General features: G+C 44.3%; 2 protein-coding genes across 5 annotated transcripts in view; one reads left to right on the top strand and one right to left on the bottom strand.

Annotated features, from left to right (window-relative positions):
• ECI2 (enoyl-CoA delta isomerase 2) overlaps nucleotides 1–2058 on the top strand; it is a 379316-nt gene extending 377258 nt beyond the window's left edge. For all 4 annotated transcript variants that reach the window (XM_085607188.1, XM_085607189.1, XM_085607185.1 and 1 more), the window contains exon 10: nucleotides 1245–2058. In XM_085607188.1, the coding sequence (XP_085463314.1) occupies nucleotides 1245–1400 (156 nt within the window). In that variant the 3' untranslated portion in view covers nucleotides 1401–2058. The remainder of the gene's footprint in view (nucleotides 1–1244) is intronic.
• LOC146822998 (testis expressed protein 56-like) lies at nucleotides 1764–23039 on the bottom strand. The gene is made up of 3 exons (XM_085606345.1): nucleotides 22844–23039; nucleotides 19363–19540; nucleotides 1764–2034 (listed from the first exon to the last, which is right to left on the bottom strand). Exons 1-3 carry the CDS (start codon nucleotides 23037–23039, stop codon nucleotides 1764–1766), a joined length of 645 nt encoding a protein of 214 aa, XP_085462471.1.
• Between the last annotated feature and the right edge of the window lie 242 nt (nucleotides 23040–23281).

Raw genomic sequence — 23281 nt, 5'->3', positions numbered from 1 at the left:
TTGCGGCATGTCCAAACTAAACGCCATTGGACCCACGGGACCTGAAGGTGCGCCGGATGGGAAGGCTGCTCTTTGGAAGACACCATACATCGCATTAAGGAAATGCGTCGGAGCCGCACCCGGAGTCGGGAAATGCGGGTATGGCTTAGAACTTGAATCCGGCCGAGGAGTAGCTGGAGCCGGAGCCGAAGAATCCTCAACTGGAGCCGCAGGTTCATCTTCTGGCACTGGCAAAAGATCTACCACCTGCTCCAGCTCGGCGTCGGCAGCTGGAGAATCCACCGGCGTTGGAGACTGCGCCGGAGTTAACTTAGGCGATGGAGACTGCGCCGGAGTTAACTTAGGCGATGGAGACTTTTCCGGAGAAACACGAGGAGAAGGGGAAGGCGAAGGAGAAATGAATTCCTTCGACGTGGCTCTCTTATGGCTCCGGTGACGTCATACGGAGTCGCGAGCAGAGCCGAGGTATTAGGACGTCCACGTCGGCGTGGAGAGCTGGGGAAAAAATTCCGTGGAATGCTGGCGCAGGGGATATTCACAAGGTGAGGAATCCACTGGCAGATGTATCCATCAGAAATGAGGAAACTGAGCACGAGCAGACTAAATTACTAGCCAGCAATAGGGAACCAAGCAGTTGATGGAGGGAAATACGTAGAAATAAAGATGGTCTTTGTAGCCCTCATCTAGCAGAACTTACTGGAGCAGCGTCAGTTGATTTATCGGGTCATAAGAGTAGAGTGCAGGGTTTTGTAGCTAGTTTGAAATAAAGTTAAATATATGTCCAGTGAGAGAGAGAGAATACCGATTTGTAACTCACTTCTGTAACCCTCCCATAAACTTACTGTTCTGATGGGAACTTCAGGAACCTCTCAATGTTATTTCCTCATCAAGCCTTCACTGAGAAGCACACACTTTGTGATTATTCCTTTAATGACAAAACCTACAGAAACAATGCAGGTTTTACATCAACATATGTAAGATTATTTGTACATTGGTTATCACCTTAATTTAGGTTTTTGTGTTTTTTTTTAATGAAGGAATCTTGTGAAAATCCTATACCAGCAGACTCAGCAATACAAATATTTGTGTGTCCTGTGCTCTAAAAGATGTTTCAGAAGCCATTTTAGGATATACAAGTCATTTATTAACATGCCATATGTGGGATCGAAGAGAATCTTGCATGAGAAAAGATGGTACCATTCTCTTTTTATTTTAATAACATGCATTTTTGTGTACCCCTACAGTCCTTGGCTTTCAGCAAACAGTTGATGCGGGAAGTAGAAAAGGAGACGCTCCATGCCGTGAATAATCAAGAGTGTGAACGCCTCGTCGAAAGATGGACATCGGATGAATGCATGAATGCCATTCTAAGCTTTTTCCAGAAAAAGTCCAAACTCTGACCTTTACAAACAGCTTGAACCTTTTCTGCAGTGCAACAACATTATGAGACAAGCAAAAACATATACTGAAGGCCGAAGGGTGATCAAAATTAATCTTCATCAAAGCCCCTTGTCTCTTTTATCCAGGTTGGGAGGCAAGCAAATACCCTAAACTTGATCCCAACCAAATAAAGGGATGAGGAATTGAGATAGTAGCTTGCCCTGTGTATTAGTGTGCTGAGATAGCTTCTTACTTTCTTGTGGAAGAAGGATAAACCCAAGTGTGCCTTTCAATAACGATAAATAATTAGTACTAAATGAAGTGCTTACTAGTACACAATATTAGTTTCAAATGTAACTTTTAAAGTTTTCTAGATAAGGGCTTTACTTCATTTCACCTGTAGGTAGGAATTTGTACTTTGACATGAACTTGTTGTACCAGTAACACTGTATGTTTTTCCCAGGGTTGCCACCTGGATATGCCTTGAGAACTTTACATGCATCTGTGATTCTCTGGAACACGACTAGTGCAGAACTTCGGCCAATGGCTGTCACTGAGTCGATGGAACCAAATTTGGACAGCTTGTCAATAACAGATTGCTTTAACTCGTAAAACTGATGATTGTACATTCCTCTTTTTTCAGTAAACTGCCACCTATTAAAAAAAAATATTATTAAACAAGTGTCAATTAGTCATCTGACAGTCAGCCTACAGCACTATATTGTGTTATTTGATCAAAATATTTGTTGGGGAAGTAGATTGGGATGGGCTTTAATTCACATTGTTTCAAGGTTGCAGCAGTTCTAAAGTTTGGTCACAGGAGTTGCACATTTACATTTCAAAACTGCTGAACAGGCAGGTTTACACCAAAGCAAGCAAATGCCTTTGCTTGGTTTGGCGTAAACCAGCCCATTAAGTAGTTTTCGGGAACGTAAGTTACAAGAATGGGGTGGGTGGGTTTGAAAAGGGGTAAAAAGTTAGATATGCACTGTTAAACCATGTATGGTCCACAAGCTTGGTCTAGTGGGCATGTCTCTAATAGATATATTCAGACGTTTGCAAACCATTTGAGGTCAGATCAGTTGAAATTAGGAAGTCATATTGAGTTTGCGAGGATCACACAGTCATATTGACTGTGTGTTAAGTATAGTCTGACACATGCCTAGTAGACATGATCCACATAAGACACACCCTGTACTAACTTAGTACAAACAATATACACACCTGCCACACTTTGTGATATGCCACAGTCAACGAAACCCGATATACACACACGCACTGTAAGTGATATTCATACTCAACACACTTAACACTTACACACATTAGAAGCAATATAGTAATTTGTACCCTCTCTTGAATGGCACACTGTTAGAAATGGTGTTTCTGGTTGGCTAGGGTATGCACCTAAGCCAGGTAGAACCCACCAGTCTAGTCAGGGCAAGTAAGTTACTCACCAAAGATAACCTGTGTGTCAACAGCTCTCCAATTGTTATTTACGAACCCGGAAGCAGTTTAGTAACACCCGCACTATCTTGTGTGTACTCAAAATATTATAAACGCTATCAACCGTGTCAAACCTAAAAAAACATAAAACATAATTCAGTGCAATGCACATGCATATTGACTCTGGATCTTTTTCCTACCCACAATCAGCATGAAACTGAAAAAGTGTGTCCCTGATATTTCTGTAACTTGACTGTGTTATTCAGTGGACTGCCCCTAATTATAGCGCCATATACAGAAGCATTAACACTGACCACGCTTATGGATCTCGTAGTGCCAAGGCTTCTTGGTTTTGCCAATGCTTGGTTAGAACAGGAGCCATCTTTGTCATCTCGTGCATTGGTTTTCATAATTTCCGCATACGAGAACACAACAGCATTCAAGTATGACTTACAGGTGTAGTGTCTTGACGCATAAAGATTAGACTGCCTCTTGTGAGCTGGAACAAACCACCCGCGTCATGACTGCCTCAGCACCGCTTCTTTCCGAGTCATGGTAGCCAGCTCATCTGACTGGGCCTGTGCCTGTTCTGGGGTGCTTCTCAGGAAACGAGATATGCCAAAGGCAAGAGACTAAGCAAAACTCTGGTTTGGGTTCCGAGGCAGACTGCAAGACACACAATTGTGCCTTCCCCATGTGAGCCAGTGTAGACATAAATACATTGATCAACATATTTACCGATCTCTGTTCCTTAAGAAACAAGAAACGTCACACAATTGGACTCCTCGTTAAAGAAAATACCACTGACGTGGATAGATGAGGAATACTGGTTTCCCTTACTTGAGCCTCTTAATAGAGAAGTAATTAATGCAGCTGACGACCTAGCAAGCAGTGACACCTCTGGCCCGGCTGGCCAAATGCCTAATCTTATAAATAATATAAAGATATTCTGGGCACACACCTACTGAAACAGGATTAGAGAGAGGGTCTCTGCATATATCCACTGGAGATGCAGTGGTCATAATTCGGTCTAACATCGAAGATCCTACTACTTGTATCTCACTAGATCCTCCTGGGTTGCATGAATCCAGCAAGTAAGGGAGAGAAAACTACTTCTAATCTTTGTGTAGGGACTAGGAAAAATGTCCCATTCAATGTAGAACTCCACACACAAATGTATCCTGTACCCGGTTACATGTTATTTATTCAGGAACAAGTACAGGCAAGTTCCAGGATCATTTGATTTGTTTCTGTAAGACCCACACATACTCTATCAGTGTCATGATTCATCATTGGGTCTCATCCTGGTCCCTAAACACCATGATGAGCTCAAGCATATTATTTTATATATTGTGAATCAGGATGTGAGAAAGATAAAAATGCCTTCAGATACCTAGTACCTCTTTATTTTTGGGTATCACAGGCAAAGTTAAAAGTAAAAATTATAGATTTTTCTAGTGGACTAGTATCCTTACACCCGTTTCATCATCAACATGTTTCAACCTTTCACAATGGCCTGAAAAGCACCCCGTTTTTATTTTTAATGTATGGTCCTGTCCCTAATGTCTCTGTGAGTACAAGGACAACTGAATACATATAAGCATGTGGTCTCACTTTGCCTCATGAGTTGAGCACCTATTAGTGACTAGAAAGAATAAAGTGTTAAGCAATCGATGATTCTGATGGTACTGTAACCATGACAAGCAGACACAGACCTGTATGAAGGGTGAAATGGCCCTAATGTAAAACATGACAAACAATTACATACATGCTGGATGGCTCATGCTGAAAGATGGACACATCCTGTAGACAGAACAACATGTGGCAAACTTGCTGTACTCACATGTGATCTATTGCATTGTAGACTTGTGGTGGTGAGCACAATGGTACAACAAGTGAAAGTATAGTCTCGGCCTAAGTATTATTGGCTAGTTGCCTCTTTTGTTAGGAAGGCAGGACCCATATAGTCAGAATCTGTATTGGAAAAATGTACCCTAATATATGAGTCATTAATAAAAAAGAAGCGCATCATCTATTTATCAGTGCAAAATGCGCATTTGCATGTGGTAAGGATAATTTTCTTAATGTTATCATTTTTTGAATTGGTGGACATGCAGGCAATCCAGGCTGGGGGCAATTGTACTGCCCATGGAAATACCATGCTAGTGTTAATATATCGCACCATCATACTAAAAATAATTCCTAGAAATGGCAAGCCTAACTAGTTTCATTTCCCTGAATGCAGTAATTCTGACATGATGCACAAGCTTTCTTCTTGCGGTATGGTTTTTAAAATGTAATTTTGTATCTTTTTATAGGATGGCAGTTTTGCTACCAAAGGTTTTAGAAACAAATCCACAAATGTAGAAAAGGACTATGGCACAGTAAGCTGTTTGCCATCTAGGAAGATGGGCGGCTCATTATTTGATACTAGTTCTACTGGTACCATTTTATTCCTTAAATATTTGGTCATAATAGTCCTGTAATAGTGTCTTGTTGTTTTTTAAGCTCTGTTAATGACTCCCTCCCTTCGTGTACTAAAGCCTGGGTGGTGTTGGGGTCATTAATGAGTGGTTCTGAGAAGCGTTAACCAAGCTTCTCTGTCATGTTTTTTCGATTAATCTCGATGATAAACACTTTTTGCCTCTATCTTTAAACACAGTTATTTCTGTATTTGTTCGATTTAAACTATACTGTTCAGCGGCAAGCTGCTCATACATATATCTCACTAGATCCTAATGGGTTGCATGAATCCAGGATGGAGGGGAGAGAAAACTACTTCTGAGCATTGTGTGGGGATCACATAGAAAAATCTCGCTTTCAGTTTAGAACACCTTACTCTAAATTATCCTATGCCCCCAGTTTTACACTGTTATTTATATGGAACAGAAGGAGGAAAGTTCCAGGATCAATTTATTAGTTGTTTGTAAGACTCTCACACCCTCTTAGTATCATGCTTCATCATCGGGTCTCCTCCTGTCCCCTAAAAACCTGGATGGTCTCTACCATATTTCAGGGAACATTTTTAAATATTGTGGAATGGGGAGTTGAGAAGACAAAAATACCTTGAGATACTCTGGTATCTCTTTATTATTTGGTATCAAAAGCATAGTTAAAAGTAAAAATTATAGATGTCTCTAGGGGTATTAATATCCGTACACCTGTCTCGTCAAAGAAATGTTTCAGCCGTCCACAATGGCCTCTTTGGGTCCTAGGCATTCATTAAAACGTTTGAAAAACAGCTTGTTTTAATTTTTAATGTATAGTCCCGTTTCAAAGGTCTCTGTAAGCACAAAGACTAAGTCACTGTCAATATATAAAAGGCAGACCTATTGGTTTTATCAAGTGGATAATTGCAGTGTGAGTCAAAAGACAATTAAATAAAGCATTTGTAGTAAAAACAACATTAGGCAGGTGTTAGAGCCTATTTTATCCTCCTCATCAAGCAACATAATCTGGCCGTAAGAACAATCACAGGGGTCCAGGCATTCCCAAGCTGAAGAGCAAAAGCTCCAGCATTGGGAATGCTTAAAAATATAATTACATTTTCTTGGAGTCATGTTCTATAAACCAAATGAAATAGAGAATTTTCTTGAGGGCTGCTGTATTCCCTGCAGCCGCCCACAAACTTAAACAAAAAATATGCTGCTAGTGCCCCTTCCCATATTGGACCACCACCATGCAACAAAGTATATCTAAATTAGCCCACGACATGCATTCTGGCGCTGCCATGAACTAATTTAGATATACTTTGGGTACATCTTTAATGGTGGGGCCCAAGGGAGGAGGACCATGGGCCCCTCAGTGGCGTAACAATAGCCCCTGCGGTGCTGGGGGCTGAGGTTCAGGGGGCCCCCTACGGCACTGTGCACAGGCGGGCCTGAGAGCTCCTGACTGGGTCCAGAGACTGGGGACCCACTCCATGCATTTTTCTGGGGGGCCTAGTACGATTTGTTACGCCACTGGAGTCCCTCTGGCTGTCCTGTGAGCACCCATCCTGGGTGTTGCGGAAGCAGACTTTACTCCTGGCTGGTTGGGAGCAGATTTTCTCTCTTTTCCTGCAGAGGGGGAGCGATCCTAGGTTCCCTGCCCGTGACAGCACAGGCAGGGAGAAACATTTCAGCTTCAACCCAGTGGGATCCTTTGTGCTTGCTACCGCCAGGTGAGAGCTCTGAAGTCGTCCCTGCCCGTACTCTCCTGGGAAGGTAACAGTGTCCTGGGGATAGAGTCCACAGGACACAAACCATGATCCTGCCCTCTGAGGCTTGAGGCCATAGCATGACTCAGGGAAGGGGGTTGCATGCCCTCTCCCAAAATAAATTAAACTGGGCCCTGGACAATGGGGCCTTGGGACTCACCTCAGCTCGGGGAGGAGTAGCCCCACACTCAACTCCTAAAAAATAAATACAGCAGGCCCCAGGGGATGTGGTCCCTGGGGCTGTACCACTGCCCTTGTATGAGGCCACATGCCCATAAAAAGCAAATCGGCCCCAGAAGATTGGGTGCCTAAGCCTTAAAATGGCTTGGGCACAGGGCCACACTCCCACCTCGCCATTAAAATGAAAAAGGTCCAGGCCAGTGGAGTGTCTGAGGCCTTAAAACGGCCAGGTAGGTGGTCCACATGCCCCCCTCCTCAAAAATGTTTCCTCTGACTACCCGGGGGGGGGCATTTGTTTCAAAAGGGCTAGACCCGTGATTTTACCACAAATATTTTTTTCCCTACAATCCCCCCACCCACCAGGCCTAGGGGGTCGAAGTATCTCTACCATGTCCCCTATATATTTTTGTTTCATCTGTTTGGAGGGGACTCTATCCACGAGTCCTAAAATGGCTACGCCATATCTGTTATTTTTAACGCAGTGGCAGCCAATCAGATCCTATCTTTAGATCTGGTGGGTCAGCAGATCCTCCACCATGAGAATTATACTTGTTTTATTAACCTTAATTTTTTTTTAATATTCACCAAATCACAAAAACTACATTTCGTGGTTCAAGATCTAGCTTTATGACAAATGTGGTGTAATTCCATTCAGACCTTTCGGTTGTAGATGTGTTTAATTTTTGTATGAAAAATTACAAGCGGAAAACGTGTTTTGGGACCCCCACCTTTTTCTCAGCCCCCCGTTTGACGTATCACCCCAAAGCTTTCCACGAAGGAGCTGAGCTAGATGAGACTTTTTTGTTAAAGTTTCATCAAAACTTGTGAAATGACTCCAAAATTACAAGCAAACCAAAAAATCAATTTTCTTTGGAAACTTGGCCCTAACTACGACTAGCGAGTGACAAATATATAGATAGATATAGATCTATCCTACTGGCAGCTATCAGTAGGTAGTTATAGTTAAGACCTAGTTACTAAAGGAAAAGCATTTTTTTACTTTCTTATAAGTTTGGCACTGATTGACGAATCTCCACAAACCTTTCTAAAACAATTGTCACAGTTTGTCTTGTTCTGCATGGAAAGTTTCAAGTGACCCGTCCAAAGGGGGGCCGAGACAAAAAGGGGGTGCCGAAAAATGTGCATTTCCTATGCAATTTCCCATTGGGATTTTGAACAAGACTACAGCCTTAACTTGAGGATGGAATAACACCAAATTTAGCAGAGAGGTACCTGTTGGTCAATAAAGAGTCCTTTTTAGGTCTTGCCTGACCCAGCGCATGCGCTGGTCTGGTGAGACTTTTTGTGAGGGCTCAAAAAAAATGCTACCATGGCCAGCCTAGAGCTACAGTGCATGTGCACGGGCGCGCGCTTACGAGCAGAGGCGCCATATGGCTTTCCTCTCGCACTCCCGCGCGCGCGCGCCTTGCTCTGCCTCTCTGTCTTGCTCGCCAGTGATCTGTGCCTTCAAACGCCGAATAGGAAAGGGCTGTGAGCCACTGAAGTAGAAAATATTAAAGATGTTAAGGTACAGCTCCAAAAATAGTGATATATCTACTATAAATTATACATCTGAACTTTGGACGCCCCAGTTTCTAATCGTAACGGTTGTGACCTCCGGCACCCATTTCAAGCCATCCGTTACTGTCAGTGGCTCGCGTTTCCTTGTGGAAAGTAGGGTTATACTGATTTCAATGAGAACTCGCATCATCAACTCACATTGCTTTTTCTCCATCCCATATTCCTGTACTGTTACATGTGTATTATTCACCCTCTCTCTGTAAATCGCCTTCAAGCCCAAAGATTCCATGAGGGAATTTTCCAGAAAATGCACTTCTGCTTATTGTGGCAATCCTGCCACTGGTGCTTTCCCTCTGAACTTCGACGGTCTAATTACCATGCCATTAATAAATCTCCTGTTCCCAACACCGTTGTCCCTTTTCCATGACACCAAGGTTCACACCATCTCCTCTTCGATAAGTTTGAGATGTACTATCGATTTTTGTCCCCCCCTTCTTTAACTTTTCTAGGGAATGAAGAGATAAAAAAAGCCTATGACCTGCAGCAGCGTGGTAGGTCTCTGTCTGCGCGTTCTGTGGCGGAAGCAGCTTTTTCGAGCACAGGGCGTAAGAGCGCTTGGTAGATATTTCAAAGTGCTTTTGTGTGATCTGTGATTTTAGTTTAAGTGCTTTTTTTTGCTAGCAAACTGACGGAGGCATTATTGTTTTTAATCTTGCGTGCACTCTGCTATTTGTCGGCGCCAATAATGTTATTGTGTGCCTATTGTTAGGAAAACAGTCCTGCTCCCTTTATCATTAATATTGGTAACATATTTAGATTTTATTCCAAGGATGTTCCACTTCCATTATAGGCAACAGAACACTTGGATAATGCCACACCAACCATAAATGCTTATCATTAGGTCAGGCGTCCGCATTAACCACATTTTAAGGTTCTGTATAATGTTAAGGAGGCAAAGGCAAACCAGTGTATATAGAAAGGCAGTCGTATGGTGCAAATACAGTGAGAGCCACAGCCGTCAGATTAGCTCTTGTATTCTTGACAGGCTTGACCAAACTGTGAGAATTGTGTCGAACTAAGGGTCATAATATCAAGCACGGCGTTAAAATTATCGCCGCTTTTGCGGCAGAAAAATGTCGCTAAAGCGGCGATAATGGGCTTGATAATATGCCGCAGAGAATTCCAATAGAAGCCCATGTTGACATCAGAACATGGGCTTCTATGGGAATTCTGCGCGCGCACCACTCTTGTGCTTTTTTTTTTTAATTACATTTTGCGTGTATTTTTCTAAATTTCATTTTTGCGCTCGCACATAACTCCCGGGCTTGTTTTTGCTTCATAATAAGAAACCGGGGTGTTCACAATTGAACTTTCTACGAAAAACGCGGTACAATAATGAGATGATTAAAGTAAAAGGATTGGGGAGTTCGTGTGAGTTTCTTCTTTCCTAAGAGCCATTTTGCATTGACAGCATCTGCCTCCTTGGTGCTATTTCGGTTCTGTGGTCACTTGCCCTTGTCTGTGGTTAGTGTTTTTAAGCCTGTTCTTCATTGCACACAACCTCATAATTAGAAGCAAAGTGACTTAGGCCTTTTCCCTCGAGGGCTTCTGGCGGGGGGCTGAACAAGGCTCTCGCCAGGGAAAGGAAAAGAACATATTATTGTCAGGTATGGGCAGGAAATCTCTTGGCGTCATTGTTGGCCGAAAGAACCCCTCAATGCTTGCCGTGGGTTCCTTGAGAGCACAGGACAGAATTTGCCAGCGGGCAGTGATTATCCAGCCACGCTGAGCTTTACTGTTTACAAAAGTATGAAGCAAGGAGCGCCCAGGCCGCCTCGGAGTGCAAGACTGGCAGCCCCAGGTCCTTAAACCCTGGCCATCCGCCTTGCATATTCTCTGCTAGAGGAGGGAGACGCACCGTCGCCACTAAAACCTAGCCTGACAGTCATGCACTATTTTTGTAAGATTTATTTAAAAAACGTATGTCAGCTAATTTGTTGTCTTTTGCTGAACGATGCTGCCTTGCAAGTACCTGTGTATGTGTTTGAGTATGCACGTTTATGTGTTTGTATATAGGTTTCGGACACTGATGGCCACTTAGAGCCTTACCACAGTCTTCAGCATCTGCCGTTCCACTGACTTCATGAACATTGGTCCATGGAAAACAAGGATTTCGGTATAACATACAATTATATAACACCAAACCCAACCATTTGCTTTGTTTTATGAATGAAAAAGAGGGCTGTGAGAAGCTACATTTTTATCTCTGGCCCAGAGATAGCTTTATTTGTCTCCCCAGCCTAATGTTTTAAAACAGAGCAGAATAAAATGCATACAAAGAGGGGCTTTCGGTCAGTCCTCTTAACCCAATAGTCTGTTCAAGTATGATTCACATTTTGCTTCCACCCACCACAGCAGACATCATGGGGCCATGGGTCTGCCCACTTCATCCATTGGCTTTCTTGGACAGCATGTTTCTTGATCAGAAGAACATGGCTGCCTTAGTAGGAGTGCACTTTTTAGGCGTCACCTTAGACAGTGCATGCACTCTTGAGATGTTTTGTTCCTAAAAGTTAACAAGCATTGCCATAGCCAATAGGTCTCGCCTTTGGGACCTTATAAGTGTTTAGCCATGCAACAGTTGATGTTGTTGCTCCAAGGATATTGTGCTGCATAACTAAATACTTATAAGGTCCCAAAAGCGAGACCTATTGGCTATGCCAATGCTTGTTGTGATTTGGTGTAAATCCATAAAATAGTTTTGGAATTATTAAACAAAAAAGAAATAGAGATATCTAGGAACATGGACCCTCCGTAAATTCAACAGATCTCATGCTGAGATCTGATTGGCTGCTAACTCTTCAACCAGGAAGTGTTAGCAGCCATTTTGGGACTCTTTGACTCAGCTGGGTCCCCAAAGAAATGAAAAAAAGAGGGAAGGGGCGGGGTAAGAATACCCTGGCCCCCTAGGTCTGGTGGTGAGGTACCCTAGTGACTCTGCCTTTTTTTCTCAATTTTGCAGCAAAATCGCGGGTGGATCCAAAAATTCGCTGCAAAATTGAAAAAAAGCAGGCACCAACTGCTGTGCTTGTTTTTACTTCAGACCCTAGGTGGGCCAAGTCCCAGAGGCAAAATTAAATTAATATATTGGGGAAGGGGGTGTACGCGGCCAGTCTTCCCAATGGCTGATTTTGGATGCAAGGACCACCACCTTCCTGGGGGCCAGTCAATGTAAAATATGGGGAAAGGGCCCTGTGCAGCCCCACTCTCCAGGCAGTTTACAGCCACAAGGAGCACCACCTCCATAGGGCAAGGACAATGTTTATAGTGGGAGGGATCGCATGGACGCCCCTTATGGGCCAAATTACAAAAAGGGGAGGGAGGGCTGTTCAGACCCCCCTTCCCGGGCCATTTTCAGCTCCGGGCACCACCACCTCCCTGGGGCATTACTTTACTGTTAATGGGGAGGGGGCTGTGTGGCCCCCCTCCCAGGCCATTTTCAGCCTTGGAGACCACCACCTTCCTGAGGCAGGCCCTGCAAGAACAAAGGAGGGGGTCTGTCCTGCCCCCTTTCTGGAGCCATTAATGGCCCTGGTGGACAGCTCCCTATATCCAGAGGTGCCCACCCACGGGACATAGATGTTCGCTTATGCTTGGCGGCAGCTCTGACAGCTCCCGCCAAGTGTTAGCAAACAGTAAGACTGCTCCCAGCGGGAGGGAGCAGGAAAGCTGCTCCCGCTCGCTGGGAGTGGACTTTTCAAGCGGGCTGTCAAGTAAGCAGGAAAACAGATGTAAAGAATTGCGCATATTTGCAGGTAGCAGCATTCTATTCTGCTTGCGGGAGCAATGCTGGCTGCTGATAGAGGTGGAGAGCTGGCAGGGACCACTGGGGAAATGGGTCTCCCTCCGCTCTCCTACACTGTGCACACTTTGGGCGCTGGTTGGGCTCCCGGGCACCCACAATCTAGTGGCTGGGCCCTGGTGAATGGAGTCCCTGGGGCCAAAAGCGGCCCGGGGAGGGGGGGCAAGTGGCACCCCCTCTCCTTCTATAAAGAAACTTCTTTGGCTTGGCGAACGCAAAGCAAGTGTATTTTCTCTGCAATTCCACAAAGAAATCTGAAATCCTTTGTCGAGGTGAAAGCATAGTTGATCTATTGGAGCATATTCTGCAGTGACTGTGATAAGTGGATTTTTTCTTGTCCTCTCCTGGTGAAAGGAGAATTCATGTCTCTCTTAAATTGCTACAAGTATGCAAATGTGCAAAATCCCCTACCAGCCTTGTCCGTTTGGCCCACCCACCTTAGTAGTATGCTACGGACTTCCTGCCTTTTGCCAGTATGATGAACAGCTTACCTAAAGGTCTCCAGTGTGTTTCCTGTCGATTTTTGGTAACCCTTCCTTGATGCAATGAATGAGGACATCTCCACCAAACAAAGAAGCACTTCCTTTATGTGGTTAAGTGAAAGTACCCTTGTTTGGTGCACAATCACCTCTTTGTAGTCTCGCCATCTTCTCTATAGGAGAATTCATATTATTACAGATTTCTGAAAGAAGACTCGCAATGAACAATCATTTTGCAATAATTAAACGCACAGGTCACAGGATACGTTTCCTCCTGGTCCATTACTCAGCTGTAGTGTAGAATATGCACCAGACATTTACCCAACGAGTTAGCACCTACTAATAACCCAGTAGAGAGTACTCCAGCAGGGTAAACATTTTGTGCAAAACTGTGGACTCTTGTTGGATGAAGGGGCAGGTGAGGTTCTGTTATGGCACAGTCACACAGCAACTGACATACCCACACACACACTCAGACAGCCCCTCTCGCATCCACTCAAACCCACACAGCCACTTATAGATGCATAAGGCCACTCACATTCCCATACAGCCAGTTACACAGCTACTCACAGACCCATATAGCCACTCAAACCCACTCAAAACTACTCCTACCCACTCATATACCCATACAGCCTCATGCACCCACTCAGACTCATACAGCTAGTCACACCGGGTCACTGACCAATACAGCCACTCACATACCCACTCACAGACCCACACAGCCGCTCACACCCACTCATAAACCCCTACAGCCATTTGCACACCCACTCGCAGACCTGTACAGCCACTCACATACCCACTCTCAAAGGTAGCAGATTGTAATTAGGAAAAAAGTTTTTAAAATCCTTTGAAATTCACAAAAAAAAAGGTTACATGGATGTTCTAGTTGAAGATAACATTTAAAAAAAGGAGAAATTCACTGAAAAAAACAAAGGTTACAGGGATGCTACAGTTAGGCTCAGATTGTAAATGCACTAAACTGTAGGAATTCAGCAGTTATCGGTACCTGAGTGAACTATAACTTATGCCTGGCAATGCACTGCTTATGACCTCACATTCTACATCACTCATGACATAATCAGTGACATCACTCATGACAGCTCAAATGGCGTCCTGATGACATTATTCACTCCAACACTCACACAGTCACTCACCCACACACAGACCCATACAGTGACTCATGCCCACTCACAGACCCACATATCTACTCACAGACCCATACAGCCACTTACACACCTATAAAACACACACCCTCTCTCACCACACACTAGCCGCCAGACTCCACGTCGCCGGCATACAGGGAACGGCACTAGACTGTATCTGCTCCTTCCTTGCCGGCCGAACTCAAAGAATCAGACTCCTGCCCTTCCTCTCTTAACCCACAGAGATCAGATGTGGAGTACCCCAAGGATTCTCCCTCAGCCCCACGCTCTTCAACATCTACATGGCCCCACTCGCAACCATTGTCTGAAAACATGTAGACGACACCCTGCTCATCCTCTCCCTTACCAAGCAACCCAACATCACCAGACACCGTACCCAGGAAAGAATGAAGTACCTCGCATCCTGGATGAGCAGCAGCTGCCTGAAGCTCAAAATGAAAGTCCTTGTCCTTGAATCCATCACCTTTGCGTGGGACGACACCTGGTGGCCCTCCGCCAACCCTCCTAACCCACGGATCACACCCGCAACCGCGGTATCATCCTCGACTTGCCCCTCACCATGAGCCTACAGATCAAAGGCGCATCCTCCACGTGCTTCAACACCCTCTGCATACTCTGCAAGATCTTCAAATGGATCCCCCCGAATCCAGAAAGACTGTCACCCACGCACTTATAGCCAGCAGGCTGGACTACGGGATTCAACAAATCTCTACTCCACAAACTCCAGACCATTGAGAATGCTGCAGCCAGGCTCATCCTCAGCATCCCACAACAAGACCACATCACCCAGCACCTACGAGACCTCCACTGGCTCCCCGTTGAAGAAAGCTACTCACACATGCCTACAAGGCCCTCCACAACACCGGACCCCAATACCTCAATGAAAGAATCTCCTACGCCCCCAAGGAAAACCTCTGCTTAGCCGACCTTGCACTGGCCGAAATCCCCCACATCCGCAGAGCCAGAACGGGAGGGAAATGCTTCTCCTACATCGCAGCCACGACCTGGAACTAACTCCCCCTCAGCATCAGACGAACCCCCACACTGCAAGCATTCAGGAAGAGCCAGAGCAGCCCAATATTCCCCCGTCCCCCCAGTGCCTTGAGACCCTCACGGGTGAGTAGTGCACTTCACAAATCTGACTGATTCGCCATACAACCACTCACACCTACGGACACATCCATACAGCCATTTACACACCCAGTAACCGATCCATCCAGATACTCACACACCCACTCAGAGACCCATACAGCCACTTACAAATTCACTCATATACCCTCAAAACTGCTCACACGCTCATACAGACACTCACTGATCCACTGCAAGACATATACAGCCATTCACACACCCAGTAACCGATCCATACAGATACTCACAGACCCACTCAGCCACTCACACACCCACACCGACCAATACAGCCACCCACTCACTGAACTATACAGCCACCCACACACCCATTCTCAGATGTCACAGGTTATAGTTGGTAACTAACATCGAAAAAAAACTTCAAAATTCATCAAAAAAAAGGTTACAGGGATGTTAGAGGTAGGACATAACATTACAAAACCGTAGACATTCACTGGAAGAAACAAAGGTAACAGGGGCGTTCTAGTTGGGCACAGATTGTACAGGCATGAAGCCATAGAAATTCAGCTGTAATAGTTACCTGAACTAACTATAACTTAATGCACTGCTTTTGACCTCACATATTACATCACTCATGGCACGATCAGTGACATCCCTGATAATATCTCTGATGGCATCACTAATGACAACATCCATAGAACCACTCATATACCTGTACAACCAGTCACGGACACATACACCAAATACACACAATCACTCACACACCCACTTACAATACCCATACAATCACTCATAACCACCTCACACTCATACAACCACTTAAACAGCCACTCTCGCATCCACACAGATATAGCTGCTTAAATACCCACTCACACACTAATATAACTCACACATACCCTTTAACAACCACTGACAGTCACTCACACACCAAAAAAACTACTCAGCCACCCATTCACAGACGTATACAGCCACTTACACACCTATTGACAGACCTAAACAGCTGCTCACTAGCCCACTGACAGACCTATACAGCCACTCACAAACCCACTTACACATCCATCCATACAGACACTGGCATACCCAGTCACACATCCATACAGACACTAATACACCCACAGACAGTGACACAGCCACTCAGATGACATATGTTAGAAATAGTATCAGTAGTAGTAGAGAACAAATCATTTAACTAATGCAGTAGCTTACAATATATCTTTGGGCGTCAAACATTTATGAAACACAATCACTGGATGATGTGATCAGTGATTTCACTTGAGATTTCATCAGTTATGTTATCAGTGATATCATGTGTCATGAGTCATTTAATATGTAATATGTGAGGTAGCAATGCATTACAGGGGCGTTTTGCCAGTGACAGCGCCACCGAGACGAAGCAGTGCATTGCGTGCCGTTCGTCTCCAGTGTAGCCCAGTAAAGCAACCTTTGGGACCAATGCTACAACCTCCACTACCATGTCGGACAGCACCCAGCTCACTTAGTTCCAAAATTCAGCTACTGCAGGGTAATGCCATGCAAGGTGCGGGAAACCTGCCTCCGGCATGCTACATCTAGCTCATTTGGAGTGCGCATGCAGTTTGTGTGAATAGAGTTTTAGCGTTGTGTATTTGACTTAATGAATGTATTTGAAGTGTTTTAGCCAAAGCCTGCCATTTGGGGAGAGTGTTCCTAGTTGGTCACAGCAATAAGCCCATTCTTTGTTCGAAAGAGCTGTGCCTAGGTCTATTTCCCATTGTCGTCTGGATCTCGGGGGTGGAGAAGGGGGTAGGTCTCAGCCTGTCTATTGGAGTATGGTTAGTCACCAAGCGTTTGACTGCTGGGATGGACAGAAACCTCATCAGTTTGTTGGATTTTGGAGGTTCTTGAGGGAAGGTCGGATGGTGGTGTCTACACACCACCTGAAAGCAGCAATACATAAATGTTTCCATTGGGCTGCATGCGTCGCCATCTACCTCATTAGGACAGTCCAAAAAGTGGGCCGATAGGAAGAGGTCTCCCATGGTGTAGAAGGCCCATGCCCCATCTGAGAAGGGTTGTGGTCTGGGTTAGCGGGGTCATTGGCAAGCGGATCAATGGTTGCTTTGGGGAGTGAACGGTCGGTGCTTGATTCGTTTTCATATCTTTTCCGAGGCCTGCTAGGATTAGTAGATATTTCCACACCACGTCGATAAAGTTTCCAGTAGCAGTCTGGCACCATTCACATACAGGGGATCAACCAGGTGCCATTTTTCATAGCTTTTCAGATGTATAGTACACACTATTGAAAAAGGTTTATTGGATCAGAGGAAAGCAAGTAAATATTTCTAACCTGCAAGAGGCCATCTTGGCATCCATTGATTCATCATTTTCTAGAGTTCAGTATTTCTCTTTCCCTTTGTGTCCGAGTTGTGGAACATGGTCGGTTGCATTTATTACCATAGATGTATATATACAAGGGATATGCCCTTCATAGCCAGAGGTAATGGTGTAATTTTCACTTTAAGAAGGCCAACCTCTGGGTAAAATGACAATTCTGTTTGGTAACGTCCTAATACATGTATTTGTAGGACTGTGAGTTATGAAGCCGAAAGTCCTCTCTTAGTGCATCAAAGAAGGGGTCTCCTGCTCGCACATACCTAAGATTGAAGAATCCAATGAGATACCATTCTCTAAAGCCTTCCGCCGAGCCTACGTGGGATAGTCATGTATCATAACAAAGGGTGGTCTCCAGCATGAGTTTGCCTCCTTAGTCCTCCCACTGGAGAGGCCATCACCAGCTTGTATAGGGTATCCTCGCCACCAAAGGGAGTCACCAAGGAATGGTAGCCCCATACATGAACCCCAGAAGTGGTGAGCCCAAAAAACAAGTTGAGTTGGAACCTGATTGCTTGGTTCACTCTCTGACCAAAAAGTCAGTCATTGACCGTGGTGAGCTGGGTGGCTCAGTAGTCTGTAGAGCTGGAAGTCAATCATGGCCAATCCCCCATCGTACACTGATGGGACACATTTAAGGAAAGATAATCTGGACCGTTTGTCCAGCCACGTCTGCATATTATTATTTTTTTTAAACCACATGAATCTCAAATGGGTAATTTTGGAGTGCGGAAAGCAGTTTTGGGAGTATGTTTATTTTGATGAAAGCTCCTATGGTAGCCCCACTGCTTGTTTTGCCAGTCGTGCGGCATGTTGGCTAGGTTTAGACTGGCATTATTTAAGGCAAAATACTACTCCGTAAGTGGGTAAACCTCCGAGGTTGAAATAAAGAACAGGGGGTTTTTTTGGGCGGGGGGGGGGAGGGGGTAAACAGAAGGCAATGGGAGGTCAAGTCCAACAGAAGCTAATGGGGAGTAAAGTCCAACAGATCATCTGGTCTGCTTAGTATCATCTTAAACTCTCATGCAAAGCTAGAGATCTGTTTTCACAGGAAAAGCATGCACCCATTGCAAGTGCCGTAATGTGGTCTTAAATTGATTATGATAATTCTCTATTGGCTGGTAGTTAGAAAGCAAATGTTAAAAAGCTGCAGATGTTACAAAACTCAGCAGTGAGAGGAGTATTTGATCTTCCCACCCCTGTTCATCATCTCTCTGAGGCCCACCTTAAATTATATTAGCAGCCAGTGGCCTTTGGGATCATATTTAAAATGCTCACATAGGAAGATAATCTTTTACCTGGCAGTGCCCAGGCATAGTTAAGATAGCGTGTTACTGCCTACCATCCCGATAGAGGGCTAACATTTGTTGGGAAGCAGCTTTTAATACCCCATGAGAGCACTTAAAAAAACAGCCGGAAGGAAGTTATTGCTTGATCTCTGTGGAGATGTCTCCCAGGTGGTCTTAGATATGTGCAGCAGATTCTCCCATTCTGGAGCGCATTCATGATTCATTTGTTTGAATGATATCTATGGGTCCGAGAAGTGCTCCAGCGCCCTGATGCCCTTGGTTCTTTGTTGATTTATAAACATTGATTTGATTATTTTTTTTGCAACCCTACCCTCTGCGCACTGGTCCTAATGGACTGAAGTTGCCCCCAAAATAACATTGATCCAGGTACCTCACAAGGACAGTTGCCATTGGAGTTGCCCTTACACTGCCCTCGCAACATGCTTTGCTTTTCTCCCTGAAGATGCGTCTCGACTCGAATGAGCCATGGTCTGGTGGTGGGGAAGAATACACTTCACAGGGTGGCTCCTCTCTGGCCATATGTTTTTCAGTGCAGGAAACCAAGGAACCTGATTGTAAATGTAAAAAAAAAAATTAGGGTAGCTTCATTGTTATAATTTTAGGTATTTGTTCATGTGCACGAGCAAAGTACTTTGTTAACTTGATTCATGCAATAATGCAACCGCACTACATACGCCACAAGAACCCAGCTGTACAAAACATCTCAAAACATAATTCTGAACCCATACACAAGTCTTCAAAATCTACATAAGTACAGCTTAATAAAATAAGTGAAATAGTATCCTCCGAACCAGCTAACAAGTTATTGATATCGCTTGTAGTGTATTTGTGCACCATCATTCATCTTTTCTGCTACTTAAATATAGAGGACTTTCCAAACATTATCAATTGTTGCGTATCTCTGGACCGTATTTATTGATGAGTTTATTTGCTTACCACGAGCTTCTTGAAAATTGGTATATTTTGCAGTAGTTGCTTCTATTTAACATCCCGACTGATCACCAATGTGCTAGCACTTTTGACCCGTAGCACTGCCTGTTGGGCTCCGTGCACAAGGAACAAGATTGTGGCGATGCTACTGCACGTTTCAGATCCACAGAGCTCAGTCTGCCACAGTCTAAAATAGTGCAGTAAATGACCTTTTTGTGTATGCTTATCATTGTATAGATGGAGGCCATCTTGATTGGTCCCTGCAGCAGATTGCATTCCTAGTGCATGTACCATTCTATTACCACCACCCGCACAGTGTTCACCCCTAGAACGTGGCATTGTAACATTACGCTACCATCTCTGTGCTAATGATCTGCAACATTACACAAACTTTTAAATCAAAACAAGTTGAATCCTTGTAATTGACCCAAAAAGATTATCCAATGGTAGGTGGTTGATTTTCAAGTCCATTGTCTATATACCTTATTTGGGCGAACTGTGTAGCCGATCAATTGAAAAATAAAGTAAAGTACCTTTAATGAAGATCACCAATCATGTTTCAGATCAGGTAGCTGCACAGCACCTGCTGCCCTCAACATAGAAGAGGAGCCCCAGAACCTCATTTTACACCTGAGAGTCCTTTCTCCTAGAACTTTGCACCACTGCAGTGTTGAACACCAAATCTGCTGGTAGTTTGGGTTACTCCTAGCCCACCATTCACACTTGAGATGGATTGTCTATCTGTTCCACTTTCAAATCCCTTGGAACCTTTTCATCAAAATAATTCTATTTGTGGTCTTCAATGTAATTAGTAATGTTTTTAACATAATCGAATCTGTACATTCTCCCCCCTTCAATAATGACATCAACACATTTCTTGAATTCCTTTCCTCCATAGATTATATCTAAATCAAATGTAAAGCTTTTCCTCAGGGGAAGTAATTGTGTGCTTTTCTGTAAGAAAAAATAAATGAAATCCCCTTCAAATCAGACATCTCATATGTATAAGTTCGTTGCAAATCCTGTCTTGGTAAGTACTTTCATTCAGTGGGTATCCAGTAAGATGCAACACACTTTGTAGTGTCGTGTTTCCTTTTACCCAAAGCCTTTGAGTCTTTCGATTGTGTTCTTTTTAGACTGTTACAGAAGCCACTTCATGCATATCATTAAAACCGCTTGGGTGCAATGTCCCCCGTTTATTTTTTTACTCAAAATGGTTCTATTTGTGTTGGCGGGTTTTCTCGGTGTCCCCCTCTTTCTGTTTATTTTATTTTATTTTTTTCTGCTGTAAATCATTCCAAAGTTTAATGCCATCAATCGATTCTCCCTAACTTGCAAGAGAGCAATGTTGTCTCTGGTGTCCACTGTTTCTAGAGTTGCGGAAATCCCAAACCAATGTCTCACACAGACACCAAATAACATGAATTACGTACTCTAGTGAGACTGAGAAGGACAATCTTTGTTGATTCGCTTCTACCTCAGTGTCCTGTCATCTGACTCCAGGGGGCAGATATATATCAGACTTGCGCCACTTTTACGCTGCCGTTGGGTCACTTTTGTGACGCAGCGGCGGCGTAAACCCTGCGCCATGTTGCGCCCCATTTACATCGTGACGCATCTATGGAGATGCGTCACGGTGTAAAGCCCTGCGCCACATGAAACCTGCGTCAGGTTTCATGTGGGTGTTTCTACTCAGGGGGGGCGTTCCGTCGCAGGAACGCCCCTGAAAAGTGACTCAGTGAAATCTATAAGATTTCACTGAGTCACTTTCCCAACGCTGATGCGTCAAAACCCTGCGCCTGCTTGAAGCAGGCGTAAGGCTTGACGCACCATGTTAGGGATAGGGTAGGTTGGAATAGTGCTGGAGTTGCGTCGCGCTTGCGACGCAACTCCAGCACTGCGCCAACCTTACGCCGGCAGATGCGTCACGTATCTGCTTGTCCTTGCGCCACGATGCACCGCATTGTAAATGCGGCGCATCTGCGGTGGCGCAAGGGCAAACTTGCGTGACGCATCTTCCCTGGCGCATCCATGCTGATTTGCAGGGATGCGCCAGGGAACATAAATCTGCCCCCAGGTCTTCAAGTAATTGCTGAAAGCTCTGATGGAAATTTCAGCATTTCCACCATGTCTCAAAGTCCCAAGTGATTCTTGGCACCATTCGCATTGCTCGGTCACCAAGAGATTCAGCGGGTCCCACGCACCAAAACAAAATACTACTGTCCGTACTTACAGAGGAGGCGGAGAAAGGTACCATTGCTAATGGAGACAATGGGCGTGGCACATTGTGATACTTTGATATGGAGATATTGGTGTAAATAATGTTGGAGAGACTTATGATGCAATGATACTGTGAGAGTAATGACCAGGAAATATGTAACCAAACAAATAGGGAATGCAGCCTGGAATAGGCACTACAAATAACAGAGAAACAAGTAGAAACGTCCGTTGCCCACCTCAATGGTCAGCTGCAAATTGACCATACATTAATACAACTTTATACACAAAACGAGAGGCAGCAGGACTAGCTGATGAAAACCACATTCAATAAAAATGGGAAATTGTGAGTCTTGAATGAGGGTGCAGAATTTTTCTTTATTGTATATTCTCTTTATCTTTGAGAATATACAATCAAGACAAATTCTGCACTATCTTTGAGAATATACAATAAAGAAAAATTCTGCACCATCATTCAAGACACCCGATTTCCCATTTTTATTGAATGTGCCCTGGAAAATGTACTTCTTATGGTCCATTTGTCTTAAAAGTAAAAAGCAGGTTCTGAAACCCTAAGGGTGGGAATGGTATGGCCCTACAAAACTCCGGGCAGCAGCAGACGGTACAGAAAACTGAATTTCGCATACAATGCCATTGCAGTTGGAATGGGAAGGATATGGGAGAAAGGGGCAAAATATATATACCTGCTTTGCTTTCCAAGTCGCCTTCGTACTTGACACATTGATAAAGTATTTTTCTCAACGGATCCTGCATTTTGTTGTGAAGTTTTGAGAGTTTCGTGAACATCTCACACACCTCCTTTTTGTTCTCACATGGTCGAGCAAGATGTGACTTCACCAGCGGAGGCAGCTTCAGAGGGGTGTTGTCGCTTGTAGACATGGTCAGGGATGGTCACGCTGAGCCGCTGGCTTCATGAAATACGGTACTGCACCCCAATATTCAGCCAGAGGCAAGCTCCAGCCAGCAGCAGAGGAGGCTTGATTCCTACTGCAAATATTCAGAGCTCTTGCAGGGATCTAACTGAGTCTTTGAAGCGCTCACCTGATTGAGACAACAACTCACAATTACTCTTCTTCAGGAGCCTGTTTTACAAACAAATACAAGTAGTAAATAAGTGAGAA

This window comes from Triturus cristatus, chromosome 5_2 (genome assembly GCF_964204655.1).
Source record: "Triturus cristatus chromosome 5_2, aTriCri1.1, whole genome shotgun sequence".
In the NCBI taxonomy this organism is placed as follows: Eukaryota; Metazoa; Chordata; class Amphibia; order Caudata; family Salamandridae; genus Triturus; species Triturus cristatus.
This window is presented reverse-complemented; position numbering and strand designations above follow the sequence as displayed.

Bases quoted from the DNA above. Each gene is read 5' to 3' on its own strand.
- LOC146822998 (XM_085606345.1), bottom strand. From the start codon at position 23,039: ATGTCTACAAGCGACAACACCCCTCTGAAGCTGCCTCCGCTGGTGAAG. The intron at 19,541-22,843 runs GTATATATATTT...ATTTACAATCAG, and splicing joins CGACTTGGAAAGCAAAGCAG to GTTCCTTGGTTTCCTGCACT. The intron at 2,035-19,362 runs GTACCTGGATCA...TTTTTTTAATAG, and splicing joins ATGGCAACTGTCCTTGTGAG to GTGGCAGTTTACTGAAAAAA.